The sequence below is a fragment of the Anolis carolinensis genome, unplaced genomic scaffold (genome assembly GCF_035594765.1).
Source record: "Anolis carolinensis isolate JA03-04 unplaced genomic scaffold, rAnoCar3.1.pri scaffold_10, whole genome shotgun sequence".
Taxonomy (NCBI): domain Eukaryota; kingdom Metazoa; phylum Chordata; class Lepidosauria; order Squamata; family Dactyloidae; genus Anolis; species Anolis carolinensis.
In genome coordinates this window covers 14,949,585-14,969,480 of record NW_026943821.1, presented here as the reverse complement: position 1 = coordinate 14,969,480, position 19,896 = coordinate 14,949,585, and the positions used below count along the sequence as shown (strand labels likewise).

The window sequence follows — 19,896 nt, the reverse complement described above, 5'->3', positions numbered from 1 at the left end:
CTTCTCCGCCTCTTCTTGCATCCCAGAGTTTGTTTCCCTGTTTGAAAAAAATAATCCTCTCCGGCCACATGAGGAGACCAGCAAGCTTCCTGCTGCTGCTGCTGCCGCTGTGTGTTCCTTGTCCTATCAAGGCACACTGACAAGGAATGATAGCCAGCACTTCTGTCACACTAGACGTACAGTCTTCAGCTCTACTTCGGGGCATGGGCGTCAAGTGAAGCCTCTCAACTTCTGGAAGGACTCTGCTGTGTCCATCTGGGAAGAAATCCCTCCCTTTGTAGAGAGGGCCACAAAGCCGAGGAGAGCGGTGAGAAAATGCATCTGCTTTTCCTTGGGGCTGGCTTATGATGAGATGATTTTAGAGGAGCCTGTACATTGGTTATTGTTAAAGTTACAGGAGACGGATAAAAATAGTGTGGTTCAATTAGTATCAGAAATTGAGATCAGTGAGGCTATAGATAAATTAAAAGGAGGAAAGACCCAGGAATGGTTGGGCTGGGATCGGGATATTATAAAACACTAGCTTTGCCCGGCCACGTGTTGCTGTGGCTTATGGGAATCCTTTGTTGGCCAAGTGGAATAGCAGTGAATAGCCTTGCAGTCTCAAAGCCTGGCCATTTTCTGGAGTAGCTGGAGCTGTTTATTGTATGAACGTAGAGGCATGGATGAGGGGTTGTGCTGCCAAGTTTAGTGTTTCTGGGATGTGTAGTTTTGTCCTAAGCCGAAATTTCATTACCTATTAAAATCAATTTTGGTGCCAAAATTAAAAGAACTATATAATAGGATAATGAAAGGAGAACAGATCCCACCATCGTGGCAAGAATCAAGGATCATATTAATTCTAAAAACAAATACAGATCCTACAGATCCTGGTTCATATAGACCTATTGCCCTTATAAACCAAGATGCTAAAATCCTGACAGCAATAATGGCAAAGAGAATAAATAGCTTCATATATAACTATATTAAAAAGTAACATTGGTTATTGTTAAACGTGACAGCTTCATGGCTAGTGGTCTTGGTGTCGCAAAAGTTGTTCCAGGATGGAAATCAATGATTCAGTTCCACAACAAGTTGGTGCTCTGCCATGTGAGAGGGAAGAGTATGTAGATGCACTGATCTTATCTGATGTTATTTAAATGACAGAAATAGTATGTCTGTGTGTGTTTGCATGTATGAAAGCAAGAGAGAGTAATGAGGAGATGGGGAGAGAAATGGGAGGAAATTATTGAATGGCAGAGTTGGGCAACTGTAGCAGTCCTTGGATCCAGCATTTTCTCATTGGCATCTGGGAAAATGGCCACACAGATTGCTAAAATGCCAAAAATCCCCAAAAGCACAAGAATTGAAAGTGTGCAGAAATCTATTTTTGGGTTTCTCTTGAAAGGAAAATGTACAATGTTAAATAGAAGCTATTTACAAGAAAATTCCAGGAGAGGCAAGCCAACATCCCCATTGTTTTGTTACTAAAGAAAAGTCCATGAAGTCCAGCAATAACTGATGGTTGTGAAAATAATCCATGGGTCCCCAGAGTTCCTTTTGCCCCACACTGGTGTACAGGAATTGGGGCCATTGCACCTTTCCCCACATGCTACGATCCCAATGAAAATCCCGTTTACCCCTGAATGAATGCTAACATTGGCACCAATCTATCAGAGATATGAAATATTATCCACAATTGGCATGAACAATATAATGGTTGATCTCATCTATCCATATATAGATACACCTACATATTGATGGGTGTGCACATGGGTAAAGGGGAGAAATGTAAACATAAACTAATGGTAATGGTAAATGCATCTGACTTAGTCTGGGAAAAGGCAGATTGCAATCCTTATACTGTTAGGAAGCCACACATATGTTTTTACTTATTTTTAATCCGGAAGTTATAAAGCAGCGAACATGACCTAATATTCCCAGGAACAGAAGGGACGAGAGTGCATAGAATTTAGGTGATGATGATGATGATGATGATGATGATGATGATGATGATAATAATAATAATAATAATTTATTTCTAGACACTTTTGGGTGGTCATTTTCTACTTTAGAGATGCAATTCTTCAATAGGTTGCTGTGAGTTTTTCGGGCTGTATGGCCATGTTCCGGAAACATACTCTCCTGACGTTTCACCCACATCTATGGCAGTCAACCTCTGAGGATGCCTACCATAGATGTGGGTGAAATGTCAAGAGTGAATGCTTCTGGAACATGGCCATACAGCCTTGGGAAACTCACAGCAATCCAGTGATTCCGGCCATGAAAACCTTCAACAACAAAATTCTTCAATAATTTCATTTTCCGAAGGAATAATGAGCATTTTAATCATTTTCTTCCTGTTGTGAGAAAGTTCAAAACTGCACAACAATATTTTCTAAGCCAAAGACTGTTCACCACACAGAAAATGTTGATATCTTTGCAAAACAATCACATGCAAATTGGGAATGTAGCAAGTCCTGAATTGCAAATACTATAGTCTTCAAGTACTACACAGTTTCCAAACACTTTCTTGCAGTGGGAAGAAGTTCAAAGAAGACATACATCCCTATATCTGTTCCAAATCACCTCATTCCAAAGTTGAGAGGGGAGGGTTTGGTAGGGAGATTTTATATTTAAGTTATGTTGGAAGACATCTTCTTTAACAGTTGTATCTCACGTTCTCTAGTATTGTGTCCTTCATCCCTGGCCACGGAGTGCCTGGTGGCGCAGTGGGTTAAACCCTTGTGCTGGCAGGACTGATGACTTGAAGCTTGGGTTGCTGACCTGTTCTAATCCAACCCGGGGAGAGCGTGGATGAGCTCCCTCTATCAGCTCCAGCTCCATGCGGGGACATGAGAGAAGCCTCTCACAAGGATGGTAAAAACATCAAAACATCTGGGCGTCCCCTGGGCAATGTCCTTGCAGATGGCCAATTCTCTCACACCAGAAGTGACTTGCAGCTTCTCAAGTCGCTCCTAATACACACACACCACACATAATAACTGGCCATGGTCTGGAAGACATCAGGGCCAGAACTCTGTGAGTTTGATATACATGTGAAAGTTGTCTTATAGATGTAGTTATAATTCAGTGGAGCTTCTTATAAATATCATAATTTCATATGGACCAAAATCCTATTGTTAATCCTAACTAGAGAGGAGCTATCAAAGCAATTAAAGTTACTAACAAAATGACTCACTATTTAAAAATTGATTTGATAGGTCTATTCTAGTTGGAACTAAACAATGGGATTCCAACAAAGAAGTTGCACATTTTGCGATGGTATTGGTGCCTCCAGTGTGCCACGTTATTCCCTGTGATTGTAGAAACAGCTACTGTGCATTGCCTCCTGTACAGTGGGATAATAAGCAGACACTCTGGCAGCTATTAAACTGATTTACTCAATGTTGATACCAAGCAGAAGGGTGAAGCATCAGCGTCACTGCGTAACTACGCCATTATAGTTTGTCTTTGCGATTGTGTCATTTTAAACCACAGTGAAATTATCATGGAATTTTCCTGGTGATATTTTTTTTCAAAAGGGGATTTTCTTTGCCTTCTTCTGCAATTGAGGGCTTTATCAGGTTAATGCTTTAAAGCAAGTAGCCCCAAGTTTTTGGTGTCTTCTGCTGTCTGCTAAATTCTGGAAATGTAGTTTGGGAAGGCAAAGACCTCTGTAGCTGAGAATTCCAAAGGCTCCATCCTAAACTACATTTCCCAGGATTTTGCAGGCGGCAAAAGATGCCAAAAAATGTGGGGCAGCCTGCTTTAAAACACTAGTCTGATAAAGTCATTACATCACCCGGGGAGAGCGCAAATGAGCTCCCTCTATTAGCTCCAGCTCCATGCGGGGACATGAGAGAAGCCTCCCACAAGGATGGTAAAACATCAAAACATCCGGGCATCCTCTTGGCAACGTCCTTGCAGATGGCCAATTCTCTCACTCCAGAAGCAACTCCAGTTGCTCTTGACATGAAAAAAAAATTACAGAGTGTGCCATGCCTAGTACATGGCTGAGCAGGGATTCAAACTCTGGTCTTCACAGTCCAAGTCCAATGCACTAACCACTACACCACCCTGCCTTACCTTACACAAGAAAAACAGAATTTGGGCCACATTGTCTGTTTTTGTTGTTGTTGTCAGTCACTAACTACTGCAGCAAGAATGGAAAAGGTGTGCCTTTTCTGCCCAATAGCAGAAATAGAGGCTCCGTGGGCTTGAAGCATTCCCCTTGTCCTCAGCTGCTACCTGGTAAGATTAAATCTGCATCGTGGAGATATTCGGGTTTGGCCCCATGTAAGCCGCCCTGAGTCCCCTTTGGGGAGATAGAGGCGGGGTATAAAAATAAAGTTGTTATTATTATTATTATTATTATTATTATTATTATTATTATTTTATTATGACACAGCAAACAAGATAGATATGCTGGATTTCATATCACAAAATCACAAGTCGAACACTTCCCAAGTGTCTAGGACTGTGTGATGTATTTTCGGATGGTGTATGCAGATCCCAGTAGGGTGTCCTTTTGCAGTTGGCAGATTGTGATTTTGTCAATGTCTATTGTTTCCAAATGCTGGCTGAGATCTTTTGGCATGGCACCCAATGTGCCCATCACCACTGGGACCACCTGCACTGGTTTCTGCCAGAGTCTTTGAAGTTCAATCTTGAGGTCCTGATAGCGGCTGAGTTTTTCCTGTTGTTTTTCGTCAATGCGACTGTCACCTGGGATGGCGACATCAATGATCCAAACCTTTTTCTTTTCCACAACTGTGATGTCTGGTGTGTTGTGTTCCAGAACTTTGTCAGTCTGGATTCGGAAGTCCCACAGTATCTTTGCGTGCCGATCACCACCAGGACCACCTGCGCTGGTTTCTGCCATAGTCTTTGAAGTTCAATCTTGAGGTCCTGATAGCGGCTGAGTTTTTCCTGTTGTTGTTGTTGTTGTTGTTGTTGTTGTTGTTATTATTATTATTATTATTATTTATTATTATTATTATTATTATTATTATTATTATTATTATTATTATTATAAACCTGGCCATGGCTTTCTGCTGTTTCTACCTGAAATGGCAAACAGATTTCTACTGCCTCGTAAAAGAGGACATTCTCCATATTACCATATGACCTTTGTGGTGCCATATTGGTTTGCAGTACTAGCACATGCTGCCCTCTCTTCCACCAACGTGAAAAAACAACAACAACAAATGTTCTTATTTTCTTGTTACACAGTACTATACAACTAGCCACCTCATCAAAACAATGTCTGGACTGTGTCTAATGCACTTGGATTGTAATTCAGTAGGGGAAAGTGAGATATTTGGTAATGCCTGCATAGTTTAAATTGTTCAATTTGCCAACATCTCTTGATTGTAAAGGCAGAACTGCAGTACTTTTTCCAATATTAAAAGAGTCTTTCTGCCTTGTAGGTCTAGAGATCCATGTGGATCCCTCTGGTTTGGCAGTTAGTGAACCCCACTCCTGACTATAGGCTTTTGACTTTTTTGAGCACTAGAAACCTCTGCAAGGGTTGTCATAAATTATAAATGGCCTGAAGGCACACAACAAGAAGAGCAATTTAAAGATCATGTCCAGGTCTTTGCAGCTGCTACTGCAGCATCAAATAGTGAAGAGAAACAATTATTTCCCATCGATTCTGTTATGTAAATATTGACATCTAATGCTTTCTATATGAGTGTATTTCCAGGAAACATATTCTCTTTAAATAGATATATGCTGTCATAGTTATTGATCATCTATTGCTGATATTAAATATCAAGCAGTAATCCCCAACCCCAAATTTATTTCTGAAATCGTCATCATCATCATGATGGGTCGGGCTGTGGCGCAGGCTGTTGAGCAACCAGCTGCAGCCAGCTGCAATGAATCACTCTGACCAGGAGGTCATGAGTTTGAGGCCAGCTCGGAGCCCCGTGTTTGTCTTGTCTTTGTTCTATGTTAAGGCATTGAATGTTTGCCTTATATGTGTAATGTGATCCACCCTGAGTCCCCTTTGGGGTGAGAAGGGTGGAATATAAATACTGTAAATAAATAAATAAATAAATAAATAAATAAATAAATTATCATCATCATCATCCTCTATACCTTTCCACAGAACACTTGGAATTGTTGCATGGAGCACATAGTGCTCCGCAGAGCACAATTTGAGAAACTGTGGTATAAAAGGCTGAGAATGTTGTTCTTTTTCAATGGAATCTTATTCAACTTCCCTTTTATTCCTCCCATTTTTTAATGGAAAGAACTTGAGATTCTTTTAAAAAATCAATATAGGAGAAAGTAAAACAATTTTCCTATTTCTTGGGGAATGGTAGAAATGCTTGGTGTTGGGAATCAAAGGGGTGCTGACGATCTTTCCCAAAATTCAGTAATGATATTAAAAGTGTCATTTGCATAAACTGATAAAGGTGAAACATACTCTGATCTCTGTCCTTTTGTTTAACTGTCATGGCTGGTTCCATGTCAATTGCAACTACTTCCCTTTGAGGAAAAGAGCACTCACGCAAATCTGGCAGATGGTGTGAACTGTCGGATGCTAGGAAGATTATTTTGCATGCCCATGGCCACCATTATGATTAGACATGTTGTCTTCTGGGTAGAGTGGCTTGCTTGTTTCAACAGAAAATATCATGCATCCGAGGTCCCTACGGATTCATGGCAACATTATTTCCATCATTTCCAAACACAGTATCTAAATATTCAAAACAGGCACACATTTCCTTTGCCAAAGCATTGATGGGCTGTAGCCAACTTTATCTGATGTTGTCGGTTATATCTTTGTTTAATATATTTTACAGTTCCACTATTTATTTATTTTTAGTTTCTTCATTGCCCTGGAGATTGGTGGCTTCCTTTTGCCAAAAACAGCACCTAAATATTCAAAGCAGACACAACACATTTTCTTTGCCAAAGCATCAATGGACTGTAGGCAACTTTATCATCTAATATTCAACTACAGTAGAGTCTCACTTATCCAACATAAACGGGCCGGCAGAACGTTGGATAAGCGAATATGTTGGATAATAAAAAGAGATTAAGGAGAAGCCTATTAAAAATCAAATTAGGTTATAATTTTACAAATTAAGCACCAAAACATCATGTTAGACAACAAATTTGACAGAAAAAGTAGTTCAATATGCAGTAATGTTATGTTGTAATTACTGTATTTACGAATTTAGCACCAAAATATCATGATATATTGAAAACATTGACTACCAAAATGTGTTGGATAATCCAGAACGTTGGATAAGCGAATGTTGGATAAGTGAGATTCTACTGTTTTGTTTAGCTTCTTCTTTGCTTCTTTGTTCCTTGTTCATGTCCAGGTTGTAGAACTACCTGATATTGACTCTTCTCCATCAAATAGCTTGGATAGCTCCTTTCAAGTTCAGACTAGGTACCGTATATACTCGAGTATAAACCGAGACACCTAATTTTACCATAAAAAACTGGGAAAACTTATTGATTCAAGTATAAGCCGAGGGTGGGAAATGCAGCAGCTACTGGTAAATTTCAAAATAAAAATAGATACCAATTAAATTACATTAACTGAGGCACCAGCAAGTTAAATATTTTTGAATATTTACCGTATTTCAAAGAAAAACAGTAAACTAGCTCTGTAAGTGGAAAAGTAGGGTCAACAAAAACAATATGGTATTAACAATAACTTAACAACAACAACAACAACAAAACTTCATTTGTACCCTGCCCTATCTCCCCATGGGGACTCAATGCCTATATAAACAATGCAGAGCTAGATAAAGATTTATAATTATATCAGCAATATAATTATATCATATGGGGAAAGGGGGAGTAAACTGTGGGTAGCTTAGTCAGAGCTCCATTTGTCCATGCCTGTTCTATAGCATTGGCCATGGCAGTTCTAGCGGTGCCAAACTATACGAATTCTACACTGTAAATGCATCCTGTAAAGGGATTTTGCATCTTTTTGCAGATTTTGATAGCATGATATTTTTCCAGATTGGTCATCAATGAGTATATATCTCATATTTAACCCAAATATTTACTGTCCAGTTATTTCACAGTAGCAGTCAGAATTTGAGAGGGCCGTGCACTTTGCAACCAACTTTTGACAGTTGTGTGACAGCTGAGCTGCCAAAGCACACAGTTAAATCTCATGCTGTTTTCATTCCTACATTTACAAAGGACATTCCTACACATGTTTATGTAGAACTAAGCCTCTCAGACATCAACACTAATTCATTCATTGGTGTTGATATTTCTATTGCTTTGTAATTGGAGTGTATCTTCATTGCAAAGAATTAACTTCTTGAGACATGGTGGAGTTATCTGGTGAACGACATCTTTTGCAATTCACACTAAAGGAGTCACAATGGTTTAAATGGTGCAATGGTTTAAACCCTTGTACTGGCTGAACTGCTGATCTGAAGGTTGATGGTTGAAATCTTCGAGACGGGGTGAGTTCCTATCTGTCAGCCCTAGCTTCCCATGCAGGGACATAAGAGAAGCTCCCCGCAAGATGTTAACACATCCGAGCATCCCCTGGGCAATGTCTTTGAAGGCAGCCGATTCTCTCACAACAGAAGCGACTTGTCTCAATTTGCTTTTGACACGATAATAATTAAAACTAAAACATTTTAAATATGGAGTTCAGAAATAAGCAAAATTACGTTCAGCAATTTATGGTACCAGAAACACCAACAATCTCATTAATTTTAACTTTATTTTTATGTCCTTTTAAGAAAAACCTTAAAATTCCTACAGGATAAAAAACCTCTGAGATTGGGTTTGTTTATCCCAGCCTAATGAAAGCTTTGAATGGGTAACTTTAAAAAGTTTGGGCTTCTATCTCTTGTATTCATCCATGTCCATTATCCTATCAAAATCATATTTGTAAGCAATTTTACTAATATTTTAGTCCAATACTGAAAGGCTATATTTGGTTGAAGGTTTTCGAAGCAAAGTCTCACGTATGATGCCATTTATTTTACAAACAGGCTGTTGTTTGTTAACATATACAGCTGTATCTCACTTACTAAATCCTCTGAAAAAATACCTTCTTTATTTTGTAAAGGCGTTTTATACTCCCCACCTTTTCTTCTTTGTCCTACACTTGATCTAGTCAAAAGGCTAAGAAGCATGTTCTGTTTTGGTTGTTATTTTTAGCAGCATTTACTCTAGGAGCTTAGTGAGAGAGAGCTGGTGAAACAGAAGAACATTTTGGTGTAGTAAACAATGCAATAAACAAAGCTGGAGGAAAGTGAGATTCTCTGTAGTTGAGCCTTCTGTATTTATACGTGCCGACCTACAACAAGCAAGATGAGCAGTAAAAGCCTCCAGAATCTCTACCAGAGAGGAAAAGAGAGAACATTCCCAGGAAGTTTCAAAATAGATCTCTATATCTATAAATTGGGCCACCAAATTCGACAGCATAGGAAAGTAGAAGCTGATGAAACTGATGTATTTTGGAAGGAGTGTCCATGTAGTCTCTAGAAGATTCAACATGTTTTTTGTTTATTCATATGTGGCTTACATGAGCTGTTGTTTAATTTCATGTTTGTTGAAAAATGTTGAACTGCTCTGATTTGGATGCTGTGTATGTCTGTAGGAACCTGTCCCTATTATTTCCATGTTATTTCTGCTTCTGGTACCAAATTATCTGTTGAAGAAATTATGCCCAGGAAGACATTTATTTTGCTAACTGAAGTCTATCTGTATGTATCAGTTGGGTACAATACAGTCCTCTCCATGCTGGCAGTAGGTCCATTTGTTGAATTTGACTAAAGCTAATCTTGTTTTTGGAGAAGATACAAATGCTTGCCATTGACTTTTCGCAACATGGGATTTAAAAATCTATATGCAAGAGAAATCCAATGAGACACTATCACTGCTCCATAGTAATGGTAGGATGGCATGCTGTCTTCTTCTCTGGCAGGTGAAAATGGCAACCGGCAGTTAAAGTCCATGTTCTGCCAAGCATCTAAAAACAAAAAGGGGTCATGTACTCTGGAACAATTTTTACAAGCAGGATTTGAGCCAGGATCAGAGAAAGGAGAGCTATTACCAGTCCGTTTACATTCAAGCTCCTGGTTTTTCACCTTCCCCCCAGGGAATGTATTAAGTTCTCAGTCTATGATTTATTCTTCCAAGGCACTAATGGATAAATAATTCCCTCACTTGGGTGGCAGCCCTTGCCTCTTTCACCCACACACTATTCAGAATGGAAACATGAAGGTTGCTGGCAGAAAGATGCATTTGTGAGATGTGCATGAGCATAAAGGGAGGCATACAGAGCAGTTGGAGTGGTTATTGTTTAGGACAAACATCCTTTAGATCAGTCAAAGTATAAGGGTTGACTGAAAAGTAATGCCTCCACCTTCGTAACTCCTCAACAGATGGCAGTCCTGGTTTGCGGCAGGTACTGGCTTGTTCAAAAGACTCTCCTCTACAGTTCAATTTGGCAGGAAGCCTTAGCATTGAATAGTTGTGTTGTTAAAGTGCGAAGTATGGAACCCTGCGCAGATGGTCAATCAATGTGACTTAAGCAACGTCCAGTCATTGAATTCTTGACAGCAGTAGGTGTCACCCCAAAGGAGATTCATCAGAGAATGCAAAATGTTTATGGTGATTGTGTTGATGTGAGTACTGGGCAAGTAAGTTTAAAGATGTTGAGGTGGGAACATCTGACTTGTGTGACAAACAAAGAGTTGGATGTCCTGTGACAGCAACCACCGAGTTTCACAAGCAAAAGTTTGACAGATTGATTCAGGACGATCGTTGTATCACTCAGAGAGAAATTTCAAGCATAATTGGCATTTCACAAGAACATGCGGGTCACAGTATTGCTTTGCTTGGCTATCAGAAGATCTGTGCACGATGGGTACTCTGAGACGTTGGTTGCAGAAACAGAGTGTTGACTTCTTCCGTGACGGCTTCAGAAAACTTGTTCATCGTTGGCAGAAATGTAGCCAATTGTCTGATTATGTGTAAAAGTGAACAGTGGTTGGTAAAGAGGACATTCTAAGGATTATTTCTGCATTTGATTTATTAAAATATTCCCATCCAAACTCAAGTAACAGAAGGTGGAGGCATTACTTTTCATTCAACCCTCGTCGTGGCCTGTGGCCTGGTATCAGTCTGTTAGCCAATGGATATAAAGATGGTGCCAGTCCCTGGCACATCAGGAGAGGGAAACTATTTGTCTCTTGCATCAGGCATCTTAAGGAGGACTACCCTAGGTAGCTTAAGATGCTTCAATTTCCACTTTATAAGGCTGTTGTGAAAGGAGGTGTCCCGTATTTCTTTGCACAATATCTTTGCCCTAGGTGTGCAAGGGCAGGTAGTGGATTCCAGGTGAAGCTCTTTCTACCCACTGTGTGAATGAATCCAAGAGTTATCCCACATCTTTTTTTTTGTCAGAAATTGAAGAAGCAGTTTTTATCTTTGTTTGGGAGTGCAACTATTTCTTTGACCCACTTGGGCAGCCGTGGGGTTATTGAGCACATGCCAAAGGTTAAAGAGTGGCCAGGGCTGGAGCATTGCTTCTGAACAGAAAGTAATGTTTTCTGCATTAAAAGCCCTGTATGATTTTGTGCATGCATGTGAAGAACAAATTCTGAATTACAAATAGTCTTCTGGAATTGCACAGTTCTCAACCACTTTATCCCATTGAAGCAAAACATAATAACATTTTTTTGATCTTGTCTATGAGACCCAGGGGCCCTTGGTGGCACAGTGCGTTAAAGCGCTGAGCTACTGAACTTGCGGACCAAAAGGTGCCAGGTTCAAATCCCGGGAGCAGAATGAGCGCCCGCTGTTAGCCCTAGCTCCTGCCAACCGAGCAGTTTGAAAACATGCAAATGTGAGTAGATCAATAGATACTGCTCCAGCGGGAAGGTAATGGCGCTCCATGCAGTCATGCTGGCCACATGACTTTGGAGGCGTCTACGGACAATGCCGGCTCTTTGGCTTAGAAATGGAGATGAGCACCAACCCCCAGAGTCGGTCACGACTGGACTTAACGTCAGGGGAAAACCTTTACCTTTTACCTATGAGACCCAAATCCAGAAAGTTTTACTTTACTGTCTTCAGATGCCCAGCACCTCCTTAAAGAGATGCAACTTTCATGTTTCTCTCAGGCAATGAACCGCCAACATCCAAATATTGATTTTGTTTCCCTTCTTGGGCCTCCTCTGTCCTGATAAAACCATCCAGTGCCCAGCTGTTATTCACCTGCCTTGAGCAAAAGAAAGGACATAGCCTAGGTCTTTCCCATTGGCCCAGGCGAGGGACCATAACAGGCTCATTAAAGCAAGATGAAAGCCATGGCTCTCAGTTATCATCTTAACTGCACAACTTTATGATGGTTATATATTGCAGTGGCGACAGAGGCTTACAGCATCAGACCATACATGACTACTCGTGCTTATGTAAGATGTGTGGGAGGTTAGGTCGACTCGCTCTGAGATGGCCGTCCTTCTCAAGAGGCCCTTTCACACTGTCCAGTTATAGTGCTATGATCCTAGTTTTATCTGCCATGCTTCCATCCCATCGAACATTGGACTGACAGTTTAGGGGGATTACTTAGGAACAATCTGCTGATGGTGTATCCAAATATTTGCATTAGTTAACAATGTCCTCAATTGAACTGAGAATGCCTTTCTACCCTTCTTGATAAAGACTGCCTTCTGTCTTCTATTCCTATTTTTACCTTCTTTCACAATTATGAAAGTCACAATCCCAGAAATAAGCTTGTACAGAAACATATGAATTGTTGCCGATATGTGAGGCTGCTCTGAATCCCCCTCGGGGTTGAGAAGAGCAGGGTCCAAATTGGCAAATAAATAAATAAATCTATATATATAAAAGGGTAATGAAATTTCGGCCTAGGACAAAACAACAAAACTAAACATCCCACAACCTCGAAAATTGACAGCACAACCCCTCAGCCATGCCTCTACGTTCATACAACAAAAATAAAATAAAATAAAGTCCTAATTAGAGGAAGAGGAATAATTGTTTTTATCCAATTGCTGCCAGTTAGAAGGCCAAGCTCCGCCCACTTGGTCTCCTAGCAACCCACTCAACCCAGGGGACAGGCAGAGTTAGGCCTCACTTAGGCCTCTTCCCCACTGCCTTTAAAATACAGATTATCAGATTTTAACTGGATTATATGGCAGTGTAGACTCAAGGCTCTTCCACACAGCTATATAACCCTTTACTCTTTACCTTAACTACCACCAATTCCTCAATACAGTAGAATCTCACTTATCCAACACTCGCTTATCCAATGTTCTGGATTGTCCAACGCATTTTTGTAGTCAATGTTTTCAATACATCATGATATTTTGGTGCTAAATTCGTAAATACAGCAATTACTACATAGCATTACTGCGTATTGAATGACTTTTTCTGTCAAATTTGTTGTATAACATGATGTTTTGGTGCTTAATTTGTTAAATCATAACCTAATTTGATGTTTAATAGGCTTTTCCTTAATGCCTCCTTATTATCCAACATATTCACTTATCCAACATTCTGCCGGCCCGTTTATGTTGGATAAGTGAGACTCTACTGTACTTTATTTCCCATACCACCATACTTCGCCACAGCAACGCGTGGCCAGGCACAGCTAGTATGTATATAAATTTGCTTCACATGTATGTACAGTTAGTGTTACTTTTTACTTATTGCTGTTGCTATTTAATGACTAACCCCATGCAGTAGATATTGATGATAGATCCCAGCAACTTCTGGCCAGTTCTTACAAAATGCATATGAATTGCTGAACCTCATTCTGTATCAAAAACAGCTTATAGCATCCAATGCCCCTCTGTATAGTATTTAAATATCATATAAAGCAATGTATCATGTAGAGGATATGCTTCTTTATAACATAATGCAGTAAATATACAAGATGTAACATCCTGCTTGCACACATATAGTAGTTACATGGTGGCTTCACTCTACATCGTCCTGTTGCTTAATACCAACATGTTCAACCAATTGTATATCTAACTAGCTTTGCCCGGGCAAGCGTTGCTGTGCCTTATGGGAATCATTTGTTGGCCAAGTGGAATAGCAGTGAATAGCCTTGCAGCCTCAAAGCCTGGCCATTTTCTGGAGTCGTTGGAGTAGCACCCTCAATCAAAGAGCCACTTTGAAGCCTGGCTACTTCCTTTGTAGGGGAATCATTGTTTGGCCAGACTGAATTGCACTGAATAGCCTTGCAGCTTAAAAGCCTGGCTGCTTTCTACATGGGGCATCCTTGCTAGGCCATGTTGAATGGGATGGAGTAGCCTCGTGGCTTCAAAGCCTGGGGGTTTTTCACCTAGGGGAAATCTTGGTTGGCCAGGTTGAATAGCACTGAATAGCCTTGGTGCTTGCAAGCCTGACTACTTTCTACCCTGCGGAATCCTTTGTTGGCCAGTTTGAATAGCAATTAATAGTCTTGGTGTGGCAGGTATGAATGCTGTGTGTCGTTGGGCGAGTAAGGTGCACGGTGGATACTGTGAGACACTGGTTGAAGAAATAGAGTGTCAACTTCTTCCATGACAGCTTCAGAAAACTTGTTCATTGTTGGCAGAAATGTAACCCTTTTGAGTTTTAGAAAAGCCTTAAAAACATGGCTATGTGCCCAGGCTTTCAACGAATAAATGATAAAGACGACCCAGACTGTTATATGGATAAAGTTGGAGTATATTGGACGAACGGATTTAAAATATATGTTTATGTTTTATATTTTATACTGTATTTAATTGGTTATAATATATTTTTATATGTTGTTGTTTTTAATGATGTATTGACATCGAATTGTTGCCAATTGTACGCCGCCCTGAGTCCCTTCGGGTGAGAAGGGCGGGATAGAAATATTGGAAATAAATAAATAAATAAATAAATATCCAATTGTCTGGTGATTATGTGGAAAAGTGAATAGTGGTAGTTAAAGAGCACATTCTAAGGATTATTTCTGCGTTTGATTTATTAAAATATTCCCATCCAAACCCAAGTAATGAAGGTGGAGGCATTACTTTTCATTCAACCCTGGCATGTGTCCTTCACCTTTCCTGTGCTCAAAACTGATCTCCGATGTCGTGGTCAACTGTGCTGGGGATGCTTTTAACTAATAGTGGTTTTTTATATCCAAGGTGTTTACTGCTTGGGTTTTAATAATGCTGTACTTACTTGGTTTTATCTTGTTTTTAATTATGTTGGTGCTAATCCATGACATATGTAGTATTTGAAGGGCATATCCTGACATTGATATTTGCAGCATTTTAATGTTTTAATGATTTATATAGGGTTTTAATGGCATGTTTTATATTGTATTTGATGATCTGGCTTTTGTGTATTTGTTTGTTTGTCTTGCATGCAAAAGACCTATGGTCTAAGCATTAAATAAATTTGGATTTGGATTTGGATTTACTTTCCTGTGCTGCTATTGAGTATTTTGGTTTAGAGCAGGACTGCGGGAGAACATGGAGGAATGGGAAGCCAATACAGGGAACTGGGAAGCCAGGGTTTGCAATTTGTCTTTTCCATTAATACCATTTTTCCATTTCTCTTTGCAGAAGCCCAAAGGGTAGCTATGAATGCAGAGAACTCTGTCGTCCTTGCTGTTTACATCTTTGCCTTCTTGGCCGGACTCCCTGCCAACCTCCTGGCCTTCTACACATTCCTGGTGAAGGTGCGCCAGAAGGCAGCCCCCATAGACATCCTCCTGTTCAACTTGACCGTGTCTGATGTGATCCTCCTGCTCTTCCTGCCCTTCAAGATGGTGGAGGCTGCCTCGGGCATGACTTGGCCTTTGCCTGACTACCTCTGTCCCCTTACTGGCTTCTGTTACTATAGCAGCATCTATATCAGCACCCTGTTTCTCACGGCGATCAGTGTGGAGCGCTACTTAGGTGTTGCCTATCCCATAAAATACAAGTTGCATCGTAAACCAATCTATGCAGTAGTGGCCAGCTTTCTCTTCTGGTTGCTTGCCTGTTCCCACTGCAGCATTGTCTACATTGTCCAGTACCAGGTGGTGGGAATCAACGAGACTATCTCAACCAACGTCTCCAAATGCTATGAAAAATTCTCCTCCAGGCAGCTTGACATTCTTCTCCCTGTCCGACTGGAGCTCTGCGTTTCTCTCTTCTTCGTCCCTTTCTTTGTCTCCCTCTTCTGCTACGTCAACTTAATCCGCATCCTGACCTCCTTACCAAACATCCAAGCCCGAAGGAAGCAACGGGCTGTGGGCCTGGCCGTGGTGACGTTGCTCAACTTTGCCATCTGCTTCGCTCCTTACAACATCTCCCACATTGTGGGTTTCATTAAGAACGAGAGCCCTGAGTGGAGAGTCTATGCTTTGCTCCTCAGCACCCTCAATGCGTCCTTAGACCCAGCAATCTTCTACTTCTCCTCCACTGCCATCCAAAGAACTTTTTCTGATTGTTTTGCTGGGATGGGTTGCAAGCTGCAGGCCTTGATGCCCACGTGCTACAAGCTTTGTTTGCCCTGCTGCGAGGCTGAAGTGGATGACAATGCAGTTGACAAGTCCTCTCTATCACGTTTTGGGGAGAGGCCTTCAGAAAGGCTTGGGAGAGAGAGGTAGCTCTTGAAGAGTTTTGTTTGAGTATACATCAGGTTCTGCGGTGAAAGAGGTTGTCTCTGTGGGATAATGGAAAATGTATTCCTAACAACTCTTAGTACCTACAAGTCCTTCACAGAGTTTCAGACTAGCTCCCAAGCAAGGTCTGCATGGGTCTTCTCCACATCTGTTGCAACTCTTCTTATGGTTGGCCTAAGTTATGAGTTTCAATGAATACTAAATATATTGAATTGGTTCGCTTTGACAGAAATGTTTTATGTGGTCCAAAAAAGCCTGGGAAAGATCCGAGCAAGGAAGCTACTTACGGGAACTGGCCAATTCAGTTACCAACTAGCCCACTTGTTTCAGATGCGCAATTCATTTCATAGCTGATGCCTCACACGGTTCAGCCTTCATCTGTTTATGGAATCATGGCAACACTGCTAGGACCCAATGTGAACCATCTCAGGATTTGAACCCTTGACATTGGCCTACTGTTGCAATAAAGGACAAATGATGACTTATTTTGTTGCCATCCACTCTTGTAGGCTGATTTGTTTTTGACGCGTACCAGGAAATTCAGAGTTCAGACTTCCTGTTCCAGTAAAACTCTGCCATTTGATTAAGTCAATAGGAGGCCTGTTATCATTTATACAAACTGGCTGGTTAAATAGGTTTTAAACATGAAGCAAAAGAAAACACAGCACTCTGGCATTAAAGATATCAGGAAAGGAATCTTGCTGACAGTATTAATACAGAAGAAGTTTTTATTGTAGAGACAAACAAACCAATGGCTACCTTTTGTTTTATCAGCATGGGCTGTTTGCTCTTACTAAGAAAAGGTTTCTAAGGGATTCTATCTCTCCTGTCTGGCAATCTGATTAATTGTGCAATTAATTGCCAACTTGCAGCAGTGGGTAAAGTAGCCACCTGCTCTCAGTAACTTTTGTGGACTCAACGTATTTCCCAAGTTCTGTCCACAACAGCGAGAGGGCTTCTATTTTATGGATTTTCTTCATGTTTTCTTTTGGGGAAAGCATAGTTATTTATTGACATTTCTGTCAATGTAGATCTGGGAACGACAATGCCTTCCAGATATTTTGGAGTTTCTCATAATCCCTTGCTAGTGATTTAGGTGGCTAGGCCTGATAGGAGCTAACATCTGAAAAAAATACCTGCTCACTCCTAACATTGTGCATTGACTAATTGTGCAGTCTGAGCATTTTTCCAAAATCCATTGGGCACCTAATTATCATAAACGGAGGTTTTTAATTGTGTCAGAAGCTACTTGAGAACATACTACAAGTAATTTATGGTGTTAGAAAATTGGCTGTCTACAGAGATATTGCCCAGGGGATGCCGGGATGTGTTAGCTGGGAGCAGAGCCAGCCCTAGGTATTTTTCAAGTGTAGGCGAACAGAATTTTCGCCACCCCCCCAACAAACCAATCACTGAAAAATAAAAGCATTGGATAAGTGAAAATGTTTGATAATAAGGAGGGATGAAGGAAAAGCCTATTAAACATCAAATTACATTAAGATTTTACAAATTAAGTACTAAACATCATATTTTACAACAAATCAACAGAAAAAGCAGTTCAATACCTTGCGGAGGCAGGCCGCAGGAGACAGGAGTTGCCTCGATGGCGCCCCAATAAGATGGCGCCACAGGCAACTGCCTAGTTGGCCTGGTGGTTGAACTGCCTCTGGCTGGGAGGTTTCTTTTACATCCCCATAAGCTAGAGCTGACAGATGGGAGCTCACTCCATCTCGCAGATTCAAACCAGTAACCTTTAGGTCAGTAACCCAACCTTCAGGTCAGCAGTTCAGCTGGCACAAGGGTTTAACCAAGGTGAGTGAATGGGTGGACTCCCATATATTGTTAAAGTACAACTCCCATCAGATCACCCTGTCAATAGAAAGGTATGATAGGTCTTGCAGGCCAACACCATCTAGAGCAAGTTTGGAAGACTAAAGGCTTGCCCACTAGAAGACTTTGGGGAACCATATTTCTCCATGAACAGTCTTGTAAAACGTTCATTTTACCCCCAAATAACTTCACTGGGGACATTTTTATTATGTTTCTGGGAGCATTTTAGGACAAGGTGAGACATTTTTAACAATGGGAAATGAGGAGAAGTCACTTCCTTCTTCAAAAAAAAAACAACAACTTCATCTAAACTGAGGTTGGACCAGAGATGTCTCAAAATGCAATGGAAATACCCCTCACATCTCCTGGGGAGAATTGGAGCCTATTTTATTTTATTTGCAATTTGACAACTAGCAGGCTCAGTAGGCCACCAAACATGGCAGGAATGCCCTCCACACTTTCTGGAGCAATACAGGTAAAAACTTCTGGAGCTTAGAGGGTCAGGCATCTCTCACTTGTAGCTTAAGGAGTGTGGAGTTTAACACACTCCGCATCTTTTAGATCTGTGGTCCCCAAACGTTGGTGGTCTGAAATTGACATTGCTTCCCGAAAAACTTGTCAGCTTGATCAACAGCCAGGAATTCTGAGAACTGTAGTTCAAAACATCTGGAGAATCAATGTTTGAGAACCACTGTTCTAGGAGAATCAGAAAATCAGAAAGTTGGCTTGTTCAGAGAACGTTATCTTTACCCCACAATATAAAATTGTAATGGTCATTAGCCCAGAGTTTTCCGGCATTTTTCCCAGTGTCTCATTTATTCTTTTTCAACTATTCAAACAATATGATTAGGATGAAAGATCCTTCATTGAGCTGTCATAAACATAGGTACTTAGGCTTTGATATTTTGTAAACTGCCAAGTGAATTAAACACTGTGGGACTTTTTCTGGAATAAGGACTTGCAGTGTCAGACTCTGAGTTTTTTTTTCTGATATGGGGATTGATGGTTCATAAATCATTTTGTTAAAAAGCAACATGTCCTAGAGATAATGAAGCCTTTGAGAGAGGACGGGGGTCCCCTCTTCTCCTGAAATGAATTGCCTACAATGGGATACATGGAACAACATGCCCAATGGGTCTATGAATAAACTCACATATTTATTGTCCCAGTGTAAATTGTTCTTCATTTTTGTTATGCAGTGGTGGAAGAGGCCCTAAAAAGATGTCCCAACAAGTACTTGAAGTGGTCTTTACTTGAACTGTGTCCTTAGTGCAAGCATGGGCAAACGAAGGTCCAGGAACCAGATGCAGCCCCCTAGACACTTTCCTCAGACCCTCCTCATTTTCCCTGTCCTCTTGCCATAAAGCCGTGGTGACCCACCACATCCTTACACAGAAAGGATGGAGGAGGAAGGCATGCAGCAGCTGAGAGTCCTCTGGAGTGCTCTCAGCCACCGCGTGTCTTGTCCT

At 40.8% G+C, this 19,896-nt stretch overlaps 1 protein-coding gene across 1 annotated transcript; it reads left to right on the top strand.

The window, feature by feature from the left end:
- The first annotated feature begins 205 nt into the window (after positions 1 to 205).
- On the top strand, positions 206 to 19,587 carry LOC100568262 (free fatty acid receptor 2). The gene is made up of 2 exons (XM_062962754.1): positions 206 to 307; positions 15,552 to 19,587. Exon 2 carries the CDS (start codon positions 15,569 to 15,571, stop codon positions 16,580 to 16,582), a length of 1,014 nt encoding a protein of 337 aa, XP_062818824.1. The 5' UTR covers positions 206 to 307; positions 15,552 to 15,568; the 3' UTR covers positions 16,583 to 19,587.
- The last annotated feature ends 309 nt before the right edge of the window (positions 19,588 to 19,896 follow it).

What these genes read in the sequence shown, in the direction of transcription:
- LOC100568262 (XM_062962754.1), top strand. Translation starts at nt 15,569, where the DNA reads ATGAATGCAGAGAACTCTGTCGTCCTTGCTGTTTACATCTTTGCCTTC.